At 44.5% G+C, this 26311-nt stretch overlaps 1 protein-coding gene across 1 annotated transcript in view; it reads left to right on the plus strand.

Annotated features, from left to right (window-relative positions):
- LOC306767843 (serine/threonine-protein kinase D3-like) overlaps positions 1-26311 on the plus strand; it is a gene marked incomplete at its 3' end in the record, with an annotated part of 422350 nt that overhangs the window by 184800 nt on the left and 211239 nt on the right. The window contains exons 4-8 of the mRNA XM_079255977.1: positions 604-761; positions 1485-1677; positions 1825-1902; positions 2060-2237; positions 2321-2444. Of these exons, the coding sequence (XP_079112103.1) occupies positions 604-761; positions 1485-1677; positions 1825-1902; positions 2060-2237; positions 2321-2444 (731 nt within the window). The remainder of the gene's footprint in view (positions 1-603; positions 762-1484; positions 1678-1824; positions 1903-2059; positions 2238-2320; positions 2445-26311) is intronic.

Here is a 26311-nt window from a genome sequence, read left to right on the forward strand (position 1 = left end):
CGTGTCATGACATCGGCGTGTCATGATGTCATGATGTCGGCGTGTCATGACATCGGCGTGTCCTGACGTCGGCGTACCATGACGTCGGTGTGTCATGATGTCATGACGTCTGCGTTTCATGACGTTGGCGTGTCATGACGTCGGCGTGTCATGATGTCATGACGTCAGCGTGTGATGACGTCGGCGTGTCATGACGTCGGCGTGTCATGACGTCGGCGTGTCATGGTGTCGGCGTGTCATGACGTCGGCGTGTCATGACGTCGGTGTGTCATGATGTCGGCGTGTGATGACGTCGGCGTGTCATGACGTCGGCGTGTCATGACGTCGGTGTGTCATGATGTCGGCGTGTCATGACGTCGGCGTGTCATGAAGTCGGCGTGTCATGATGTCGGCGTGTCATGACGTCGGCGTGTCATGACGTCGGCGTGTCATGACGTCGGCGTGTCATGACGTCGGTGTGTCATGATGTCATGACATCGGCGTGTCATGACGTCGGCGTGTCATGACGTCGGCAGGGATGTGGATAAGTCTCACCTGCTCAGGTGGACCTGAGGAGTTTTATGGTGTTAAATGAAAGACAGTCTGCTGGTCTGGTGTCTGCAGGATGTGGACTGAACTACCACAAACGCTGTGCCTTCAAGATCCCCAACAACTGCCGTGGGGGGAGAAAGAGACGGCTGTCCAACGTGTCCCTTCCCACCACCATCATGTCCGTTGCTCGTCCACCTTCAGCTGAGTTCCCAGCAGTCCCGCAGGAGGAGGTGGGTTCACTGGCTGCCAGTCATCCAGTCAGAATCATCTGAGTCATGTCATGCCCCCCCTCACCTGGCTTGTGGTTCGGGGAGGCTGCTGCTGGGTCATCTTGGCTTTGGGGTTGTTGGGAAGCAGGGGTACCCAGAGCTTCTTTTGGTAGGCTTTCCTCTGGACTTAAACCCCTGGACCCCCTCCCGCCCCACTCTGTCACATGTCGTGTGTTCTTCATCAAACTGTCTTCCTGCTCAGTGTTTTTCTTCCAGTTTGCAATCCTTACTTTTAGGCTTGTTTTGGTTTGACTGGTTGTAAAGCATGTAGTTCATATCTTTCGGAAGAACGCCGTCATGCATTCATTTTCCCAGCCGCTGAGTCCTGTTCAAGGTCGGGGAGGCCAGAGCCCTTCCCAGTAATCACTGGGCAAGATGGTTTGTGGGGTTGTTGACTCAAACGCAGTGATGGGAGAACCAAGACGTTTTAATTCTGATTTGACTGGAAAACACAATGAACCAGCGAATACCAAACTGCAACTGAAGCGTAGAAACACACAGAGGGCGTAACGAGGGACAACAAATCTCGACCAGGGGAGCCGATCGACAGGAAGCCAAAGGGACAACAATACAGGGAGACAAACTACAGAATAAGACAGGAAGGAACAAAAGACACACAAAAACCCAAACCATGACAGACGCTTCAGGTTCTTCTCTTGTTTCATGGTTTTGGCTCTCCACCAGCAGCGCCTCCTCCTGGGCACCGGGAAGCGGAACTCCCTGCTGAGCGGACGTCCAATCTGGATGGAGAAGATGGTCCTGGGTCGGGTCAAAGTTCCTCACACCTTCTCCGTCCACACCTACACCCGTCCTACTATCTGCCAGTACTGCAAACGTCTGCTGAAAGGCCTCTTCCGGCAGGGTCTGCAGTGCAAAGGTTAACGTATGCAAGTGTTTTCTGGTTTCTTGGTAACCATGGTGACAGTCTAGACGTTGTCAGCTGTGAGAGAAGATGTTGCATGACTCAGCAAATAAATGATGGGATTGTTTATTGTTTACTAAATTGCATGTTTTTCTGGTCCAGATTGTAAATTTAACTGCCATAAAAGATGTGCAGTGAAAGTTCCGCGGGATTGTCTGGGCGAGGTGGACTTTAACGGAGGTACGTTCATCCCTTTTCTGATTCATCCTGATCACTACCAAACAATCATTCCAGCTTTAACCTCCTCTGTTCAGGTGACAATGAATGAAAACGGAAACGTTTAACTGGATCAGGATATTGATTTAGTGATCAATGGTGGTTTTTCTTCCCGCTGCAGAGCCTCTCAGTCCCAGTCTGGACTCCGAGGCCACAATGGAGGTGGACAGCTGTGACGCCAACAGTGACGGAGGCCAGAGCATGGACGAGCAGGACGAGCCATCCACGCTCGAGGACAAGCTCTTCTTCATGGATGGCGTAGATGGAGACAAAGATGATGAACCCGCCAGGACCATGAGGTCTGGATTTCACGTCTGGACTTTCCTGGTCCTGATTCCAGAGTTTCTGAGTGTCTCCTGGTGTTTTCTGTCCCCTCCTGCAGCCCGTCCACCAGCAGTAACATTCCTCTGATGCGAGTAGTCCAGTCCATCAAACACGCCAAGAGGAAAAGCTCCACAGTGGTCAAAGAGGGCTGGATGGTCCACTACAGCAGCCGGGACAACCTGGTGAGACTGGCGGGACAGGGAACACCTAGGAACACTTAGGAACCGCCAGGAACACATAGGAATGCTTAGGAACACCTAGGGACACATAGGAACACCTAGGAACACTTAGGAACAAACTGGAGCACCTAGGAACACCTAGGAATTCTTAGGAACACCTAGGAACGCTTAGGAACAGCCAGGAACACCTAGGAACACTTAGGAACAGCTAGGAACAGCCAGTAACACCTATGAACGCTTAGGAACAGCCAGGAACACCTAGGAACGCTTAGGAACACCTAGGAACACTTAGGAACAGCCAGGAACACATATGAACGCTTAGGAACACCTAGGAACACCTAGGAACACTTAGGAACACTTAGGAACAGCCAGGAACACCTATGAACGCTAGGAACAGCCAGGAACATCTAGGAACACTTAGGAACACCTACGAACACTTAAGAACACCTAGGAACACTTAGGAACACATAGGAACACTTAGGGACACCTAGGAACAGCCAGTAACACCTAGGAACGCTTAGGAACAGCCAGGAACACCTATAAAACACTTAGGAACAGCCAGGAACACCTAGAAACACTTAGGAACACTTAGGAACAGTCAGGAACACATAGGAACACCTAGGGACACCTTGGAACACCTAGGAACACTTAGGAACACCTAGGAACGCTTAGGAACAGCCAGGAACGCATAAGAACGCTTAGGAACAGCCAGGAACAGCTAGGAATGCTTAGGAACACCTCGGGACACTTGGGAACAGCCAGGAACACATAAGAACACTTAGGAAAACCTAGGAACGCTTAGGAACAGCCAGGAACACACTGGAACACTTAAGAACACCTAGGAACGTTTAGGAACAGCCAGGAACACCTAGGAACACTTAAGAACAGCCAGAAACACCTAGGAACAGCCAGTAACACCTAGGAACGCTTAGGGACAGCCAGGAACACCTATGAACTCTTAGGAACAGCCAGGAACACCTAGGAACACCTAGGGACACCTAGGAACAGCCAGGAACACCTAGGAACGCTTAGGAACAGCCAGGAACACATAGGAACACATAGGAACACCTACAAACACTTAGGAACAGCAAGGAACACCTAGGAACGCTTAGGAACAGTCAGGAACACTTACGAACACCTAGGAACGCTTAGGAACACTTAGGAACAGCCAGGAACGCATAAGAACGCTTAGGAACAGCCAGGAACACATAGGAACGCTTCGGAATAGCCAGGAACACCTAGGAACGCTTAGGAAAAGCCTGGAACACCTAGGAACACTTAGGAACAACTAGGAACGCTTAGGAAGAGCCAGGAAGACATAGGAACGCTTAGGAACAGCTAGGAACACCTATGAACGCTTAGGAACAGCCAGGAACACTTAGGGACACCTAGGAACAGCCAGGAACACCTAGGAACGCTTCGAAACACCTAGGAACACCTAGGAACGCTTAGGAACACCTAGGAACACCTAGGAACGCTTAGGAACAGCTAGGAACACATAGGAACACTTAGGAACACCTAAGAACGCTTAGGATCAGCCAGGAACACCCAGGAAAAGCAAGGAACAGCGAGTAACTTCCACTATGTTGTAATTTTATTCTATTAAGTACATAACTGTCATGACTCATGGCAAGTATGGTGAAGATCAACAATTTCATGGCTTTGTTACAGGTACTTCCTGGTTCATGATATCAGACACTTGTTGTTGCCAAGGGGTGGGGCTAATTCATAGTCCCATTATTGCATTGCAGATTTTGTTCATCATGGGACTGGCATCAAATGTGTCGATTCCTGTGCTGATATGTTGTTTTATGTGGGAGTTTTAGCAATAAGTCATTGTTAATGAGACATAAAACTTTGAGGGCCCGCCCCTCCTAAACTAAATCTTCTATTAGAAGAAATAACACAACTTTACATCACACATGCCTCCTGAGCATCCTGTGCAACTTGGGTGTCAGTTGGACAATATCCCTAGGAGGAGTTGTTTAAAATGCATGGCAAAGAAATGACCCCAAAAATGGCACCTTTTTCAAAATAGCCGACTTCCTGTTGAATTTAGCCCATATGTCCAAGAGACTTTTTTGAAGGTACTGGCAGGTTCTCCAACTGTGCTGAATTTTATCCATGTCGATCAATGTAGTGGGCGGGGCTGATTGATTGAAATTTTGTAGGGGGCGCTATGGAGACATGCTCCATTTATTCCATAATGTTTCAATGGGGCTTAGTTCAGGGCCTTACTGTCATCAGTCATGGCAAGTTTGGTGGCGGTCCAAGGTTCCATGGCTTGGTCACAGGTACTTCCTGTTTCATGGCGTTGGACCGCCATTCGCCATGTCCCGTTTAGCGTAGCAACTTGAGGTTTTTATTGTGGCATCATGAAAGGGTTTGACATGTTTTGGAGGAGGCTCAAGTGTTTTGGACCATTTGCTTAGAAGCATGACCCTCAAACGTGGAAAAAACCACTTCCTGTTGTAAGTGGGCGGGGCTTAGGTCTAGACCAGCAATGGTCACATTAATCTGTTCAGGACTGATCCCTTATTAATCCCTATAAGTTTTAGGGTGATCAGATCAAAATTGACAATTTTATAGTGATTTATGATGTCACGCCGCCGCATGGAACTTCGCCATGGCGTCACGGGCACGCCGTGCAGCGTAGAGCAACGTCCTTTATCAGATCTCTTCACCAACATGTTTTGTGATGCCTGAGTGAATTTGGGCCATGTGGTGTCCACCAAGCCAGAGTTATGGGTGTGTGAGCAAAAAACAACACTTTTGACCTCCAGGGGGCGTGGCTATTTCATAATCAAAATATTGACATATAGAACTCTGTAGGAGGGGACTGCCATCATATCTAGCAAATTTGGTGCAGAAATGTTGCTTTATGTGGGAGTTATATCCGTTTAATTTTTCATGGCGAGACATCAAACTTTGAGGCCCCACCCCTCGTAAACTAAGTCTCCTATTAGAAGAAATAACACAACATTTAATCACACATGCCTCCTGAACATCCTGAGCAATTTGTGGCTCAGTGGGATAAAAGCCCTAGGACGAGTTCGTTAAAATGCGAGGTGCTAAAACGCCAAAATATTGACTTTGACCTTAAATGGCCGCCTTCCTGTCGACATTTCACCATGACATTAAGAGGATTTTTTGTTCGCCCTAGCATGTAGATCATGTGTATGAATTTTCATAAAGATTAACGACATGCAGTGGCGGGGCACCTAAAATAGGTGGCGCTCTCATTCAGTTTCGCCCAAACATTCTGGAGCACCTCAAAATATCAAATTTTTCGTATTCCCTTGGGGGGGTACGCAAAATTTGGTGAGATTTCGAGCACGTTCAGGCCTCCAAAAAAGCACGCGAAGTGTCCGAATAAAAATAATAAACACTGCAAATACAATAGGCCTTCGCACCGCCAAGGTGCTCAGGCCTAATAATAATAATTAAAACCGCAAGCGGTGATATAGGCCCTCGCACCATGGCGCCGCTCGGCATAATGCCACCGCCTCCCCTGGCAACATCCTTCCCATGCCTCTCTCAACCTAAAGTGCAGCCAGACTGCACTTCAGGCCATTTAGACCTTATGAACGGTCACTTACTGTCACCAAGGGGCGGGGCTAATTTATAATCTAATTATTGACATACAGAAATGTGAAGGATATGACTGGCATCATCTGTAGCAAATTTGGTGCAGGTTGGTTGTTTTTTGTGGGAGTTATGTCAGTTTTCCTTTTCATTGCATCACATCTGCTTTGCTGCCCCGCCTCTCCTAAATGATATCCCCTATTAAAGAATATAGCACAACTTTTAATCACACATGCCTCTTGAGCATCCTGACTCATTTGGGTTAAAGTTGGACAAAATTCTTAGGACAAGTTCCTCCAAATGCATGGCAAAGAAAATGACAGAAATGACCCCAAAAATGGCACCTTTTTCAAAATGGCCGACTCCCTGTTTGATTTAGCCCATATGTCCAAGAGACTTTTTTGAAGGTACTGGGAGCGTCTACAAGTTTCCCGAACCATAACCATGTCAGTCAATGTAGTGGGCGGGGCTAATTAATTAAAATATTGTAGGGGGCGCTATGGAGCCATTTACTATCTTCTCCACTATATTGTAATTTTACTCTATTAAGGACTTTACTGTCATAAGTCATGGCAAGTATGGTGAAGATCAAAGGTTTCATGGCTTTGTTACAGGTACTTCCTGGTTCACGATATCAGACACTTGTTGTTGCCAAGGGGTGGGGCTAATTCATAGTCCCATTATTGCATTGTAGATTTTGTTCATCATGGGACTGGCATCAAATGTGGCGATTCCTGTGCTGATATGTTGTTTTATGTGGGAGGTTTAGCAATAAGTCTTTGTTAATAAGACATCAAACTTTGAGGGCCCGCCCCTCCTAAACTAAATCTTCTATTAGAAGAAATAACACAACTTTAAATCACACATGCCTCCTGAGCATCCTGTGCAAGTTGGGTGTCAGTTGGACAATATCCCTAGGAGGAGTTGTTTAAAATGCATGGCAAAGAAATGACCCCAAAAATGGCGCCTTTTTCAAAATGGCCGACTTCCTGTTGAATTTAGCCCATATGTCCAAGAGACTTTTTTGAAGGTACTGGAAGGTTCTCCAACTGTGCTGAATTTTATCCATGTCGGTCCATGTAGTGGGCGGGGCTGATTGATTGAAATTTTGTAGGGGGCGCTATAGAGACATGCTCCATGTATTCCATTATGTTTCAATGGGGCTTAGTTCAGGGCCTTACTGTCATCAGTCATGGCAAGTATGGTTGCGGTCCAAGGTTCCATGGCTTGGTCACAGGTACTTCCTGTTTCATGGCGTTGGACCGCCATTCGCCATGTCCCGTTTAGCGTAGCGACTTGAGGTTTTTATTGTGGCATCATGAAAGGGTTTGACATGTTTTGGAGGAGGCTCAAGTGTTTTGGACCATTTGCTTAGAAGCATGACCCTCAAACGTGCAAAAAAACACTTCCTGTTGTAAGTGGGCGGAGTTTAGGTCTACACCAGCAATGGTCACAGTAATCTGTTCAGGACTGATCCCTTATTAATCCCTATAAGTTTTAGGGTGATCAGATCAAAATTGACAATTTTATAGTGATTTATGATGTCACGCCGCCGCATGGAACTTCGCCATGGCGTCACGGGCACGCCGTGCAGCGCAGAGCAACGTCCTTTATAAGATCTCTTCACCAACATGTTTTGTGATGCCTGAGTGAATTTGGGCCATGTGGTGTCCACCAAGCCAGAGTTATGGGTGTGTGAGCAAAAAACAACACTTTTGACCTCCAGGGGGCGTGGCTATTTCATAATCAAAATATTGACATATAGAACTCTGTAGGAGGGGACTGCCATCATATCTAGCAAATTTGGTGCAGAAATGTTGCTTTATGTGGGAGTTATATCCGTTTAATTTTTCCTGGCGAGACATCAAACTTTGAGGCCCCGCCCCTCGTAAACTAAGTCTCCTATTAGAAGAAATAACACAACATTTAATCACACATGCCTCCTGAACATCCTGAGCAATTTGTGGCTCAGTGGGATAAAAGCTCTAGGACGAGTTCGTTAAAATGCGAGGTGCTAAAACGCCAAAATATTGACTTTGACCTAAAATGGCCGCCTTCCTGTCGACATTTCACCATGACATTAAGAGGATTTTTTGTTCGCCCTAGCATGTAGATCATGTGTATGAATTTTCATAAAGATTAACGACATGCAGTGGCGGGGCACCTAAAATAGGTGGCGCTCTCATTCAGTTTCGCCCAAACATTCTGGAGCACCTCAAAATATCAAATTTTTCGTATTCCCTTGGGGGGGTACGCAAAATTTGGTGAGTTTTCGAGCACGTTCAGGCCTCCAAAAAAGCACGCGAAGTGTCCGAATAAAAATAATAATAATAATTAAAACCGCAAGCGGTGATATAGGCCCTCGCACCATGGCGCCGCTCGGCATAATGCCACCGCCTCCCCTGGCAACATCCTTCCCATGCCTCTCTCAACCTAAAGTGCAGCCAGACTGCACTTCAGGCCATTTAGACCTTATGAACGGTCACTTACTGTCACCAAGGGGCGGGGCTAATTTATAATCTAATTATTGACAAACAGAAATGTGAAGGATATGACTGGCATCATCTGTAGCAAATTTGGTGCAGGTTGGTTGTTTTTTGTGGGAGTTATGTCAGTTTTCCTTTTCATTGCATCACATCTGCTTTGCTGCCCTGCCTCTCCTAAACGATATCCCCTATTAAAAGAAATAGCACAACTTTTAATCACACATGTCTCTTGAGCATCCTGACTCATTTGGGTTAAAGTTGGACAAAATTCTTAGGACAAGTTCCTCCAAATGCATGGCAAAGAAAATGACAGAAATGACCCCAAAAATGGCACCCTTTTCAAAATGGCCGACTTCCTGTTGGATTTAGCCCATATGTCCAAGAGACTTTTTTGAAGGTACTGGGAGGGTCTACAAGTTTCCCGAATCATATCCATGTCAGTCAATGTAGTGGGCGGGGCTGATTAATTAAAATATTGTAGGGGGCGCTATGGAGCCATTTACTATCTTCTCCACTATATTGTAATTTTACTCTATTAAGGGCATAACTTTCATGACTCATGGCAAGTATGGTGAAGATCAAAGGTTTCATGGCTTTGTTACAGGTACTTCCTGGTTCATGATATCAGACACTTGTTGTTGCCAAGGGGTGGGGCTAATTCATAGTCCCATTATTGCATTGCATATTTTGTTCATCATGGGACTGGCATCAAATGGGTCGATTCCTGTGCTGATATGTTGTTTTATGTGGGAGTTTTAGCAATAAGTCATTGTTAATGAGACATAAAACTTTGAGGGCCCGCCCCTCCTAAACTAAATCTTCTATTAGAAGAAATAACACAACTTTACATCACACATGCCTCCTGAGCATCCTGTGCAAGTTGGGTGTCAGTTGGACAATATCCCTAGGAGGAGTTGTTTAAAATGCATGGCAAAGAAATGACCCCAAAAATGGCACCTTTTTCAAAATGGCCGACTTCCTGTTGAATTTAGCCCATATGTCCAAGAGACTTTTTTGAAGGTACTGGAAGGTTCTCCAACTGTGCTGAATTTTATCCATGTCGGTCCATGTAGTGGGCGGGGCTGATTGATTGAAAGTTTGTAGGGGGCGCTATAGAGACATGCTCCATGTATTCCATTATGTTTCAATGGGGCTTAGTTCAGGGCCTTACTGTCATCAGTCATGGCAAGTATGGTTTCGGTCCAAGGTTCCATGGCTTGGTCACAGGTACTTCCTGTTTCATGGCGTTGGACCGCCATTCGCCATGTCCCGTTTAGCGTAACGACTTGAGGTTTTTATTGTGGCATCATGAAAGGGTTTGACATGTTTTGGAGGAGGCTCAAGTCTTTTGGACCATTTGCTTAGAAGCATGACCCTCAAACGTGCAAAAAAACACTTCCTGTTGTAAGTGGGCGGAGTTTAGGTCTACACCAGCAATGGTCACAGTAATCTGTTCAAGACTGATCCCTTATTAATCCCTATAAGTTTTAGGGTGATCAGATCAAAATTGACAATTTTATAGTGATTTATGATGTCACGCCACCGCATAGAACTTCGCCATGGCGTCACGGGCACGCCGTGCAGCGTAGAGCAACGTCCTTTACCAGATCTCTTCACCAACATGTTTTGTGATGCCTGAGTGAATTTGGGCCATGTGGTGTCCACCAAGCCAGAGTTATGGGTGTGTGAGCAAAAAACAACACTTTTGACCTCCAGGGGGCGTGGCTATTTCATAATCAAAATATTGGCATATAGAACTCTGTAGGAGGTGACTGCCATCATATCTAGCAAATTTGGTGCAGAAATGTTGCTTTATGTGGGAGTTATATCCGTTTAATTTTTCATGGCGAGACATCAAACTTTGAGGCCCCGCCCCTCGTAAACTAAGTCTCCTATTAGAAGAAATAACACAACATTTAATCACACATGTCTCCTGAACATCCTGAGCAATTTGTGGCTCAGTGGGATAAAAGCCCTAGGACGAGTTCGTTAAAATGCGAGGTGCTAAAACGCCAAAATATTGACTTTGACCTAAAATGGCCGCCTTCCTGTCGACATTTCACCATGACATTAAGAGGATTTTTTGTTCGCCCTAGCATGTAGATCATGTGTATGAATTTTCATAAAAATTAATGACATGCAGTGGCGGGGCACCTAAAATAGGTGGCGCTCTCATTCAGTTTCGCCCAAACATTCTGGAGCACCTCAAAATATCAAATTTTTCGCATTCCCTTGGGGGGGTACGCAAAATTTGGTGAGTTTTTGAGCATGTTCAGGCCTCCAAAAAAGCAAATCATTTATTAGGAGAATAATAATAATAATAATAATTAAAACCGCAAGCGGTGATATAGGCCCTCGCACCATGGCGCCGCTCGGCATAATGCCACCGCCTCCCCTGCCAACATCCTTCCCATGCCTCTCTCAACCTAAAGTGCAGCCAGACTGCACTTCAGGCCATTTAGGCCTTATGAAGGGACACTTCCTGTCACCAAGGGGCGGGGCTAACTTATAATCTAATTATTGACATGCACAAATGTGAAGGATATGACTGGCATCATCTGTAGTGAATTTGGTGCAGGTCGGTTGTTTTTTGTGGGAGTTATGTCAGTTTTCCTTTTCATTGCATCACATCAGCTTTGCTGCCCCGCCTCTCCTAAACGATATCCCCTATTAAAAGAAATAGCACAACTTTTAATCACACATGTCTCTTGAGCATCCTGACTCATTTGGGTTAAAGTTGGACAAAATTCTTAGGAGAAGTTCCTCAAAATGCATGGCAAAGAAAATGACAGAAATGACCCCAAAAATGGCACTCTTTTCAAAATGGCCGACTTCCTGTTGGATTTAGCCCATATGTCCAAGAGACTTTTTTGAAGGTACTGGGAGGGTCTACAAGTTTTCTGAATCATATCCATGTCAGTCAATGTAGTGGGCGGGGCTGATTGATTGAAATATTGTAGAGGGCGCTATGGAGCCATTTACGATCTTCTCCACTATATTGTAATTTTACTCTATTAAGGACATAACTGTCATGACTCATGGCAAGTATGGTGAAGATCAACAATTTCACGGCTTTGTCACAGGTACTTCCTGGTTCATGATATCAGACACTTGTTGTTCCCAAGGGGTGGGGCTAGTTCAGAGTCATATTATTGCATTGTATATTTTGTTCATCATGGGACTGGCATCAAATGGGTCGATTCCTGTGCTGATATGTTGTTTTATGTGGGAGTTTTAGCAATAAGTCTTTGTTAATGAGACATAAAATTTGAGGGCCCGCCCCTCCTAAACTAAATCTTCTATTAGAAGAAATAACACAACTTTAAATCACACATGCCTCCTGAGCATCCTGTGCAAGTTGGGTGTCAGTTGGACAATATCCCTAGGAGGAGTTGTTTAAAATGCATGGCAAAGAAATGACCCCAAAAATGGCACCTTTTTCTAAATGCCCGACTTCCTGTTGAATTTAGCCCATATGTCCAAGAGACTTTTTTGAAGGTACTGGAAGCTTCTACAACTGTGCTGAATTTTATCCATGTCGGTCCATGTAGTGGGCGGGGCTGATTGAATGAAATATTGTAGGGGGCGCTATGGAGACATGCTCCATTTATTCCATAATGTTTCAATGGGGCTTAGTTCAGGGCCTTACTGTCATCAATCATGGCAAGTTTGGTGGCGGTCCAAGGTTCCATGGCTTGGTCACAGGTACTTCCTGTTTCATGGCGTTGGACCGCCATTCGCCATGTCCTGTTTAGCGTAGCGACTTGAGGTTTTTATTGTGGCATCATGAAAGGGTTTGACATGTTTTGGAGGAGGCTCAAGTATTTGGGACCATTTGCTTAGAAGCATGACCCTCAAACGTGGAAAAAACCACTTCCTGTTGTAAGTGGGCGGAGCTTAGGTCTACACCAGCAATGGTCACATTAATCTGTTCAGGACCGTTCCCTTATTAATCCCTATAAGTTTTAGGGTGATCAGATCAAAATTGACAATTTTATAGTGATTTATGATGTCACGCCGCCGCATGGAACTTTGCCATGGCGTCACGGGCACGCCGTGCAGCGTAGAGCAACGTCCTTTACCAGATCTCTTCACCAACATGTTTTGTGATGCCTGAGAGAATTTGGGCCATGTGGTGTCCACCAAGCCAGAGTTATGGGTGTGTGAGCAAAAAACAACACTTTTGACCTCCAGGGGGCGTGGCTATTTCATAATCAAAATATTGGCATATAGAACTCTGTAGGAGCGGACTGCCATCATATCTAGCAAATGTGGTGCAGAAATGTTGCTTTATGTGGGAGTTATATCCGTTTAATTTTTCCTGGCGAGACATCAAACTTTGAGGCCCCGCCCCTCGTAAACTAAGTCTCCTATTAGAAGAAATAACACAACATTTAATCACACATGCCTCCTGAACATCCTGAACAATTTGTGGCTCAGTGGGTTAAAAGCTCTAGGACGAGTTCGTTAAAATGCGAGGTGCTAAAACGCCAAAATATTGACTTTGACCTAAAATGGCCGCCTTCCTGTCGACATTTCACCATGACATTAAAAGGATTTTTTGTTCGCCCTAGCATGTAGATCATGTGTATGAATTTTCATAAAGATTAACGACATGCAGTGGCGGGGCACCTAAAATAGGTGGCGCTCTCCTTCAGTTTCGCCCAAACATTCTGGAGCACCTCAAAATATCAAATTTTTCGTATTCCCTTGGGGGGGTACGCAAAATTTGGTGAGTTTTCGAGCACGTTCAGGCCTCCAAAAAAGCACGCGAAGTGTCCGAATAAAAATAATAATAATAATAATAAACACTGCAATTACAATAGGCCTTCGCACCGCCAAGGTGCTCGGGCCTAATAATAATAATAATAATAATAATAATAATAAACGCTGCAATTACAATAGGCCTTCGCACCGCCAAGGTGCTCGGGCCTAATTAAAACCGCAAGCGGTGATATAGGCCCTCGCACCATGGCGCCGCTCGGCATAATGCCACCGCCTCCCCTGGCAACATCCTTCCCATGCCTCTCTCAATCTAAAGTGCAGCCAAACTACACTTCAGGCCGTTTAGGCCTTATGAACGGTCAGTTCCTGTCACCAAGGGGCGGGGCTAATTCATAATCTAATTATTGACATACAGAAATGTGAAGGATATGACTGGCATCATCTGTAGCAAATTTGGTGCAGGTTGGTTGTTTCTTGGGGGATTTATGTCAGTTTTTCTTTTTGTTGCATCACATCTGCTTTGCTGCCCCGCCTCTCCTAAACGATATCCCCTATTAAAAGAAATAACACAACTTTTAATCACATATGTCTGTTGAGCATCCTGACTCATTTGGGTTAAAGTTGAATAAAATTCTTAGGAGGAGTTGCTCAAAATGCATGGCAAAGAAAATGACAAAATGACCCCAAATATGTTACCTTTTTCAAAATGGCCGACTTCCTGTTGGATTTAGCCCATATGTCCAAGAGACTTTTTTGAAGGTACTGGGAGCGTCTACAAGTTTCCCGAATCATATCCATGTCAGTCAATGCAGTGGGCGGGGCTGATTGATTGAAATATTGTAGGGGGCGCTATGGAGCCACTTACTATCTTTTCCACTATATTGTAATTTTACTCTATTAAGGACTTTACTGTCATAAGTCATGGCAAGTATGGTGAAGATCAAAGGTTTCATGGCTTTGTTACAGGTACTTCCTGGTTCACGATATCAGACACTTGTTGTTGCCAAGGGGTGGGGCTAATTCATAGTCCCATTATTGCATTGTAGATTTTGTTCATCATGGGACTGGCATCAAATGTGGCGATTCCTGTGCTGATATGTTGTTTTATGTGGGAGGTTTAGCAATAAGTCTATGTTAATAAGACATCAAACTTTGAGGGCCCGCCCCTCCTAAACTAAATCTTCTATTAGAAGAAATAACACAACTTTAAATCACACATGCCTCCTGAGCATCCTGTGCAAGTTGGGTGTCAGTTGGACAATATCCCTAGGAGGAGTTGTTTAAAATGCATGGCAAAGAAATGACCCCAAAAATGGCGCCTTTTTCAAAATGGCCGACTTCCTGTTGAATTTAGCCCATATGTCCAAGAGACTTTTTTGAAGGTACTGGAAGGTTCTCCAACTGTGCTGAATTTTATCCATGTCGGTCCATGTAGTGGGCGGGGCTGATTGATTGAAATTTTGTAGGGGGCGCTATAGAGACATGCTCCATGTATTCCATTATGTTTCAATGGGGCTTAGTTCAGGGCCTTACTGTCATCAGTCATGGCAAGTATGGTTGCGGTCCACGGTTCCATGGCTTGGTCACAGGTACTTCCTGTTTCATGGCGTTGGACCGCCATTCGCTATGTCCCGTTTAGCGTAGCAACTTGAGGTTTTTATTGTGGCATCATGAAAGGGTTTGACATGTTTTGGAGGAGGCTCAAGTGTTTTGGACCATTTGCTTAGAAGCATGACCCTCAAACGTGCAAAAAAACACTTCCTGTTGTAAGTGGGCGGAGTTTAGGTCTACACCAGCAATGGTCACAGTAATCTGTTCAGGACTGATCCCTTATTAATCCCTATAAGTTTTAGGGTGATCAGATCAAAATTGACAATTTTATAGTGATTTATGATGTCACGCCGCCGCATGGAACTTCGCCATGGCGTCACGGGCACGCCGTGCAGCGTAGAGCAACGTCCTTTATAAGATCTCTTCACCAACATGTTTTGTGATGTCTGAGTGAATTTGGGCCATGTGGTGTCCACCAAGCCAGAGTTATGGGTGTGTGAGCTAAAAACAACACTTTTGACCTCCAGGGGGCGTGGCTATTTCATAATCAAAATATTGACATATAGAACTCTGTAGGAGGGGACTGCCATCATATCTAGCAAATTTGGTGCAGAAATGTTGCTTTATGTGGGAGTTATATCCGTTTAATTTTTCCTGGCGAGACATCAAACTTTGAGGCCCCGCCCCTCGTAAACTAAGTCTCCTATTAGAAGAAATAACACAACATTTATTCACACATGCCTCCTGAACATCCTGAGCAATTTGTGGCTCAGTGGGATAAAAGCTCTAGGACGAGTTCGTTAAAATGCGAGGTGCTAAAACGCCAAAATATTGACTTTGACCTTAAATGGCCGCCTTCCTGTCGACATTTCACCATGACATTAAGAGGATTTTTTGTTCGCCCTAGCATGTACATCATGTGTATGAATTTTCATAAAGATTTACGACATGCAGTGGCGGGGCACCTAAAATAGGTGGCGCTCTCATTCAGTTTCGCCCAAACATTCTGGAGCACCTCAAAATATCAAATTTTTCGTATTCCCTTGGGGGGGTTCGGGAAATTTGGTGAGTTTTCGAGCACGTTCAGGCCTCCAAAAAAGCACGCGAAGTGTCCGAATAAAAATAATAATAATAATAATAAACGCTGCAATTACAATAGGCCTTCGCACTGCCAAGGTGCTCGGGCCTAATAATAATTAAAACCGCAAGCGGTGATATAGGCCCTCGCACCATGGCGCCGCTCGGCATAATGCCACCGCCTCCCCTGTCAACATCCTTCCCATGCCTCTCTCAACCTAAAGTGCAGCCAGGCTGCACTTCAGGCCATTTAGGCATTATGAAGGGTCACTTCCTGTCACCAAGGGGCGGGGCTAATTTATAATCTAATTATTGACATATAGAAATGTGAAGGATATAACTGGCATCATCTGTAGCAAATTTGGTGCAGGTTGGTCGTTTTTTGTGGGAGTTATGTCAGTTTTCCTTTTCATTGCATCACAGCTGCTTTGCTGCCCCGCCTCTCCTAAACGATATCCCCTATTAAAAGAAATAGCACAACTTTTAATCACACATGCCTCTTGAGCATCCTGACTCATTTGGGTTAAAGTTGGACAAAATTCTTAGAAGGAACTTCTCAAAATGCATGACAAAGAAAATGACAGAAATTGCCCCAAAAATGACACCTTTTTCAAAATGGCCGACTTCCTGTTTGATTTAGCCCATATGTCCAAGAGACTTTTTTGAAGGTGCTGGAATGGTCTATAAGTGTGCTGAATTTTATCCATGTCAGTCAATGTAGTGGGCGGGGCTGATTGATTGAAATATTGTAGGGGGCGCTATGGAGCCATTTACTATCTTCTCCACTATATTTTAATTTTACTCTATTAAGGGCATAACTTTCATGACTCATGGCAAGTATGGTGAAGATCAACAATTTCATGGCTTTGTTACAGGTACTTCCTGGTTCATGATATCAGACAGTTGTTGTTGCCAAGGGGTGGGGCTAATTCATAGTCATATTATTGCATTGTATATTTTGTTCATCATGGGACTGGCATCAAATGTGTCGATTCCTGTGCTGATATGTTGTTTTATGTGGGAGTTTTAGCAATAAGTCTTTATTAATGAGACATCAAACTTTGAGGGCCCGCCCCTCCTAAACTAAATCTTCTATTAGAAGAAATAACACAACTTTACATCACGTATGCCTCCTGAGCATCCTGTGCAAGTTGGGTGTCAGTTGGACAATATCCCTAGGAGGAGTTGTTTAAAATGCATGGCAAAGAAATGACCCCAAAAATGGCACATTTTTCAACATGGCCGACTTCCTGTTTAATTTAGCCCATATGTCCAAGAGACTTTTTTGAAGGTACTGGAAGGTTCTCCAACTGTGCTGAATTTTATTCATGTCGGTCCATGTAGTGGGCGGGGCTGATTGATTGAAATTTTGTAGGGGGCGCTATGGAGACATGCTCCATGTATTCCATAATGTTTCAATGGGGCTTAGTTCAGGGCCTTACTGTCATCAGTCATGGCAAGTTTGATGGCGGTCCAAGGTTCCATGGCTTGGTCACAGGTACTTCCTGTTTCATGGCGTTGGACCGCCATTCGCCATGTCCCGTTTAGCGTAGCGACTTGAGGTTTTTATTGTGGCATCATGAATGGGTTTGACATGTTTTGGAGGAGGCTCAAGTGTTTTGGACCATTTGCTTAGAAGCATGACCCTCAAACGTGGAAAAAACCACTTCCTGTTGTAAGTGGGCGGGGCTTAGGTCTACACCAGCAATGGTCACATTAATCTGTTCAGGACTGATCCCTTATTAATCCCTATAAGTTTTAGGGTGATCAGATCAAAATTGACAATTTTATAGTGATTTATGATGTCACGCCGCCGCATGGAACTTCGCCATGGCGTCACGGGCACGCCGTGCAGCGCAGAGCAACGTCCTTTACCAGATCTCTTCACCAACATGTTTTGTGATGCCTGAGTGAATTTGGGCCATGTGGTGTCCACCAAGCCCGAGTTATGGGTGTGTGAGCAAAAAACAACACTTTTGACCTCCAGGGGGCGTGGCTATTTCATAATCAAAATATTGACATATAGAACTCTGTAGGAGGGGACTGCCATCATATCTAGCAAATTTGGTGCAGAAATGTTGCTTTATGTGGGAGTTATATCCGTTTAATTTTTCATGGCGAGACATCAAACTTTGAGGACCCACCCCTCGTAAACTAAGTCTCCTATTAGAAGAAATAACACAACATTTCATCACACATGTCTCCTGAACATCCTGAGCAATTTGTGGCTCAGTGGGATAAAAGCCCTAGGACGAGTTCGTTAAAATGCGAGGTGCTAAAACGCCAAAATATTGACTTTGACCTAAAATGGCCGCCTTCCTGTCAACATTTCACCATGACATTAAGAGGATTTTTTGTTCGCCCTGTCATGTAGATCATGTGTATGAATTTTCATAAAGATTAACGACATGCAGTGGCGGGGCACCTAAAATAGGTGGCGCTCTCCTTCAGTTTCGCTCAAACATTCTGGAGCACCTCAAAATATCAAATTTTTCGTATTCCCTTGGGGGGGTACGCAAAATTTGGTGAGTTTTCGAGCACGTTCAGGCCTCCAAAAAAGCACGCGAAGTGTCCGAATAAAAATAATAATAATAATAATAAACGCTGCAATTACAATAGGCCTTCGCACCGCCAAGGTGCTCGGGCCTAATAAACACTGCAATTACAATAGGCCTTCGCACCGCCAAGGTGCTCGGGCCTAATAATAATAATAATAATAATAAACACTGCAATTACAATAGGCCTTCGCACCGCCAAGGTGCTCGGGCCTAATTAAAACCGCAAGCGGTGATATAGGCCCTCGCACCATGGCGCCGCTTGGCATAATGCCACCGCCTCCCCTGCCAACATCCTTCCCATGCCTCTCTCAACCTAAAGTGCAGCCAGACTGCACTTCAGGCCATTTAGGCCTTATGAAGGGTCACTTCCTGTCACCAAGGGGCGGGGCTAATTTATAATCTAATTATTGACATGCACAAATGTGAAGGATATGACTGGCATCATCTGTAGTGAATTTGGTGCAGGTTGGTTGTTTTTTGTGGGAGTTATGTCAGTTTTCCTTTTCATTGCATCACATCTGCTTTGCTGCCCCGCCTCTCCTAAATGATATCCCCTATTAAAAGAAATAGCACAACTTTTAATCACACATGCCTCTTGAGTATCCTAACTCATTTGGGTTAAAGTTGGACAAAATTCTTAGAAGGAACTTCTCAAAATGCATGACAAAGAAAATGACAGAAATGACCCCATAAATGACACCTTTTTCAAAATGGCCGACTTCCTGTTTGATTTAGCCCATATGTCCAAGAGACTTTTTTGAAGGTGCTGGAATGTTCTATGAGTGTGCTGAATTTTATCCATGTCATTCAATGTAGTGGGCGGGGCTGATTGATTGAAATATTGTAGGGGGCGCTATGGAGCCATTTACTATCTTTTCCACTATATTATATTTTTACTCTATTAAGGACATAACTGTCATGACTCATGGCAAGTATGGTGAAGATCAAAGGTTTCATGGCTTTGTTACAGGTACTTCCTGGTTCACGATATCAGACACTTGTTGTTGCCAAGGGGTGGTGCTAGTTCATAGTCATATTATGGCATTGTATATTTTGTTCATCATGGGACTGGCATCAAATGTGGTGATTCCTGTGCTGATATGTTGTTTTATGTGGGAGTTTTATCAATAAGTCTTTGTTAATGAGACATAAAACTTTGAGGGCCCGCCCCTCCTAAACTAAATCTTCTATTAGAAGAAATAACACAACTTTAAATCACACATGCCTCCTGAGCATCCTGTGCAAGTTGGGTGTCAGTTGGACAATATCCCTAGGAGGAGTTGTTTAAAATGCATGGCAAACAAATGACCCCAAAAATGGCACCTTTTTCAAAATGGCCCACTTCCTGTTGAATTTAGCCCATATGTCCAAGAGACTTTTTTGAAGGTACTGGAAGGTTCTCCAACTGTGCTGAATTTTATCCATGTCGGTCCATGCAGTGGGCGGGGCTGATTGATTGAAATTTTGTAGGGGGCGCTATGGAGACATGCTCCATTTATTCCATAATGTTTCAATGGGGCTTAGTTCAGGGCCTTACTGTCATCAGTCATGGCAAGTTTGGTGGCGGTCCAAGGTTCCATGGCTTGGTCACAGGTACTTCCTGTTTCATGGCGTTGGACCGCCATTCGCCATGTCCCGTTTAGCGTAGCAACTTGAGGTTTTTATTGTGGCATCATGATAGGGTTTGACATGTTTTGGAGGAGTCTCAAGTGTTTTGGACCATTTGCTTAGAAGCATGACCCTCAACCGTGGAAAAAACCACTTCCTGTTGTAAGTGGGCGGGGCTTAGGTCTACACCAGCAATGGTAACATTAATCTGTTCAGGACTGATCCCTTATTATTCCCTATAAGTTTTAGGGTGATCAGATCAAAATTGACCATTTTATAGTGATTTATGATGTCACGCCGCCGCATGGAACTTCGCCATGGCGTCACGGGCACGCCGTGCAGCGCAGAGCAACGTCCTTTATAAGATCTCTTCACCAACATGTTTTGTGATGCCTGAGTGAATTTGGGCCATGTGGTGTCCACCAAGCCAGAGTTATGGGTGTGTGAGCAAAAAACAACACTTTTGACCTCCAGGGGGCGTGGCTATTTCATAATCAAAATATTGACATATAGAACTCTGTAGGAGGGGACTGCCATCATATCTAGCAAATTTGGTGCAGAAATGTTGCTTTATGTGGGAGTTATATCCGTTTAATTTTTCCTGGCGAGACATCAAACTTTGAGGCCCCGCCCCTCGTAAACTAAGTCTCCTATTAGAAGAAATAACACAACATTTAATCACACATGCCTCCTGAACATCCTGAGCAATTTGTGGCTCAGTGGGATAAAAGCCCTAGGACGAGTTCGTTAAAATGCGAGGTGCTAAAACGCCAAAATATTGACTTTGACCTAAAATGGCCGCCTTCCTGTCGACATTTCACCATGACATTAAGAGGATTTTTTGTTCGCCCTAGCATGTAGATCATGTGTATGAATTTTCATAAAGATTAACGACATGCAGTGGCGGGGCACCTAAAATAGGTGGCGCTCTCATTCAGTTTTGCCCAAACATTCTGGAGCACCTCAAAATATCAAATTTTTCGTATTCCCTTGGGGGGGTACGCAAAATTTGGTGAGTTTTTGAGCATGTTCAGGCCTCCAAAAAAGCAATTCATTTATTAGGAGAATAATAATAATAATAATTAAAACCGCAAGCGGTGATATAGGCCCTCGCACCATGGCGCCGCTCGGCATAATGCCACCGCCTCCCCTGGCAACATCCTTCCCATGCCTCTCTCAATCTAAAGTTCAGCCAGACTGCACTTCAGGCCATTTAGGCCTTATGAAGGGTCACTTCCTGTCACCAAGGGGCGGGGCTAACTTATAATCAAATTATTGACATACAGAAATGTGAAGGATATGCCTGGCATCATCTGTAGCAAATTTGGTGCAGGTTGGTTGTTTATTGTGGGAGTTATGTCAGTTTTCCTTTTCATTGCATCACATCTGCTTTGCTGCCCCGCCTCTCCTAAACGATATCCCCTATTAAAAGAAATAGCACAATTTTTAATCACACATGCCTCTTGAGCATCCTGACTCATTTGGGTTAAAGTTAGATAAAAATCTTAGCAGGACTTCCTCAAAATGCATGGCAAAGAAAATGACAGAAATGACCCCAAAAATGGCACCTTTTTCAAAATGGCCGACTTCCTGTTTGATTTAGCCCATATGTCCAAGAGACTTATTTGAAGGTACTGGAAGCATCTACAAGTGTGCTGAATTTTATCCATGTCAGTCAATGTAGTGGGAGGGGCTAAATGATTAAAATATTGTAGGGGGCGCTATGGATCCATTTACCATCTTTTCCACTATATTTTAATTTTACTCTATTAAGGACATAACTGTCATGAGTCATGGCAAGTATGGTGAAGATCAACAATTTCATGGCTTTGTTACAGGTACTTCCTGGTTCATGATATCAGACACTTGTTGTTGCCAAGGGGTGGGGCTAATTCATAGTCATATTATTGCGTTGTACATTTTGTTCGTCATGGGACTGGCATCAAATGTGGCGATTCCTGTGTTGATATGTTGTTTTATGTGGGAGTTTTAGCAATAAGTCTTTGTTAATGAGACATCAAACTTTGAGGGCCCGCCCCTCCTAAACTAAATCTTCTATTAGAAGAAATAACACAACTTTAAATCACACATACCTCCTGAGCATCCTGTGCAAGTTGGGTGTCAGTTGGACAATATCCCTAGGAGGAGTTGTTTAAAATGCATGGCAAAGAAATGACCCCAAAAATGGCACCTTTTTCAAAATGGCCGACTTCATGTTGGTTTTGGCCCATATGTCCAAGAGACTTTTTTGAAGGTACTGGAACGTTCTCCAACTGTGCTGAATTTTATCCATGTCGGTCCATGTAGTGGGCGGGGCTGATTGATTGAAATTTTGTAGGGGGCGCTATGGAGACATGCTCCATTTATTCCATAATGTTTCAATGGGGCTTAGTTCAGGGCCTTACTGTCATCAGTCATGGCAAGTATGGTGGCGGTCCAAGGTTCCATGGCTTGGTCACAGGTACTTCCTGTTTCATGGCGTTGGACCGCCATTCGCCATGTCCCGTTTAGCGTAGCGACTTGAGGTTTTTATTGTGGCATCATGAAAGGGTTTGACATGTTTTGGAGGAGTCTCAAGTGTTTGGGACAATTTGCTTAGAAGCATGACCCTCAAACGTGGAAAAAACCACTTCCTGTTGTAAGTGGGCGGGGCTTAGGTCTACACCAGCAATGGTCACATTAATCTGTTCAGGACTGATCCCTTATTAATCCCTATAAGTTTTAGGGTGATCAGATCAAAATTGACAATTTTATAGTGATTTATGATGTCACGCCGCCGCATGGAACTTCGCCATGGCGTCACGGGCACGCCGTGCAGCGTAGAGCAACGTCCTTTACCAGATCTCTTCACCAACATGTTTTGTGATGCCTGAGTGAATTTGGGCCATGTGGTGTCCACCAAGCCAGAGTTATGGGTGTGTGAGCAAAAAACAACACTTTTGACCTCCAGGGGGCGTGGCTATTTCATAATCAAAATATTGACATATAGAACTCTGTAGGAGGGGACTGCCATCATATCTAGCAAATTTGGTGCAGAAATGTTGCTTTATGTGGGAGTTATATCTGTTTAATTTTTCATGGCGAGACATCAAACTTTGAGGCCCCGCCCCTCGTAAACTAAGTCTCCTATTAGAAGAAATAACACAACATTTAATCACACATGCCTCCTGAACATCCTGAGCAATTTGTGGCTCAGTGGGTTAAAAGCTCTAGGACGAGTTCGTTAAAATGCGAGGTGCTAAAACGCCAAAATATTGACTTTGACCTAAAATGGCCGCCTTCCTGTCGACATTTCACCATGACATTAAGAGGATTTTTTGTTCGCCCTAGGATGTAGATCATGTGTATGAATTTTCATAAAGATTACCGACATGCAGTGGCGGGGCACCTAAAATAGGTGGCGCTCTCGTTCAGTTTCGCCCAAACATTCTGGAGCACCTCAAAATATCAAATTTTTCGTATTCCCTTGGGGGGGTTCGCAAAATTTGGTGAGTTTTCGAGCACGTTCAGGCCTCCAAAAAAGCACGCGAAGTGTCCGAATAAAAATAATAATAATAATAAACACTGCAATTACAATAGGCCTTCGCACCGCCAAGGTGCTCGGGCCTAATTAAAACCGCAAGCGGTGATATAGGCCCTCGCACCATGGCGCCGCTCGGCATAATGCCACCGCCTCCCCTGCCAACATCCTTCCCATGCCTCTCTCAACCTAAAGTGCAGCCAGACTGCACCTCAGGCCATTTAGGCCTTATGAAGGGTCACTTCCTGTCACCAAGGGGCGGGGCTAATTTATAATCTAATTATTGACATGCAGAAATGTAAAGGATATGACTGGCATCATCTGTAGCAAATTTGGTGCAGGTTGGTTGTTTTTTGTGGGAGTTATATCAGTTTTCCTTTTCATTGCATCACATCTGCTTTGCTGCCCCGCCTCTCCTAAACGATATCCCCTATTAAAAGAAATAGCACAACTTTTAATCACACATGCCTCTTGAGCATCCTAACTCATTTGGGTTAAAGTTAGATAAAATTCTTAGCAGAACTTCCTCAAAATGCATGGCAACGAAAATGGCAGAAATGACCCCAAAAATGGCACCTTTTTCAACATGGCCAACTTCCTGTTTGATTTAGCCCATATGTCCAAGAGACTTTTTTGAAGGTACGGGAAGGGTCTACAAGTGTGCTGAATTTGATCCATGTCAGACAATGTAGTGGGCGGGGCTGATTGATCGAAATATTGTAGGGGGCGCTATGGAGCCATTTACTATCTTCTCCACTATATTATAATTTTACTCTATTAAGGACATAACTGTCATGACATGGCAAGTATGGTGAAGATCAAAAATTTCATGGCTTTGTTACAGGTACTTCCTGGTTCATGATATCAGACACTTGTTGTTGCCAAGGGGTGGGGCTAATTCATAGTCATATTATTGCATTGTATATCTTGTTCATCATGGGACTGGCATCAAATGTGTCGATTCCTGTGCTGATATGTTGTTTTATGTGGGAGTATTAGCAATAAGTCTTTGTTAATGAGACATCAAACTTTGAGGGCCCGCCCCTCCTAAACTAAATCTTCTATTAGAAGAAATAACACAACTTTAAATCACACATGCCTCCTGAGCATCCTGTGCAAGTTGGGTGTCAGTTGGACAATATCCCTAGGAGGAGTTGTTTAAAATGCATGGCAAAGAAATGACCCCAAAAATGGCACCTTTTTCAAAATGGCCGACTTCCTGTTGAATTTAGCCCATATGTCCAAGAGACTTTTTTGAAGGTACTGGAAGGTTCCCCAACTGTGCTGAATTTTATCCATGTCGGTCAATGTAGTGGGCGGGGCTGATTGATTGAAATTTTGTAGGGGGCGCTATGGAGCCATGCTCCATTTATTCCATAATGTTTCAATGGGGCTTAGTTCAGGGCCTTACTGTCATCAGTCATGGCAATTATGGTGGCGGTCCAAGGTTCCATGGCTTGGTCACAGGTACTTCCTGTTTCATGGCGTTGGACCGCCATTCGCCATGTCCCGTTTAGCGTAGCGACTTGAGGTTTTTATTGTGGCATCATGAAAGGGTTTGACATGTTTTGGAGGAGTCTCAAGTGTTTGGGACCATTTGCTTAGAAGCATGACCCTCAAACGTGGAAAAAACCACTTCCTGTTGTAAGTGGGCGGAGCTTAGGTCTACACCAGCAATGTTCACATTAATCTGTTCAGGACTGATCCCTTATTAATCCCTATAAGTTTTAGGGTGCTCAGATCAAAATTGACAATTTTATAGTGATTTATGATGTCACGCCACCGCATGGAACTTCGCCATGGCGTCACGGGCACGCCGTGCAGTGTAGAGCAACGTCCTTTACCAGATCTCTTCACCAACATGTTTTGTGATGCCTGAGTGAATTTGGGCCATGTGGTGTCCACCAAGCCAGAGTTATGGGTGTGTGAGCAAAAAACAACACTTTTGACCTCCAGGGGGCGTGGCTATTTCATAATCAAAATATTGACATATAGAACTCTGTAGGAGGGGACTGCCATCATATCTAGCAAATTTGGTGCAAAAATGTTGCTTTATGTGGGAGTTATAGCTGTTTAATTTTTCATGGCGAGACATCAAACTTTGAGGCCCCGCCCCTCGTAAACTAAGTCTCCTATTAGAAGAAATAACACAACATTTAATCACACATGCCTCCTGAACATCCTGAGCAATTTGTGGCTCAGTGGGATAAAAGCTCTAGGACGAGTTCGTTAAAATGCGAGGTGCTAAAACGCCAAAATATTGACTTTGACCTAAAATGGCCGCCTTCCTGTCAACATTTCACCATGACATTAAGAGGATTTTTTGATCACCCTTGCATGTAGATCATGTGTATGAATTTTCATAAAGATTAACGACATGCAGTGGCGGGGCACCTAAAATAGGTGGCGCTCTCGTTCAGTTTCGCCCAAACATTCTGGAGCACCTCAAAATATCAAATTTTTCGTATTCCCTTGGGGGGGTGCGCAAAATTTGGTGAGTTTTCGAGCACGTTCAGGCCTCCAAAAAAGCACGCGAATTGTCCGAATAAAAATAATAATAATTAAAACCGCAAGCGGTGATATAGGCCCTCGCACCATGGCGCCGCTCGGCATAATGCCACCGCCTCCCCTGCCAACATCCTTCCCATGCCTCTCTCAACCTAAAGTGCAGCCAGACTGCACTTCAGGCCATTTGGGCCTTATGAACGGTCACTTCCTGTCACCAAAGGGCGGGGCTAACTTATCATCTAATTATTGACA

The sequence above is a fragment of the Telmatherina bonti genome (assembly GCF_933228915.1).
Source record: "Telmatherina bonti genome assembly, chromosome: 16".
NCBI classification, from domain to species: domain Eukaryota; kingdom Metazoa; phylum Chordata; class Actinopteri; order Atheriniformes; family Telmatherinidae; genus Telmatherina; species Telmatherina bonti.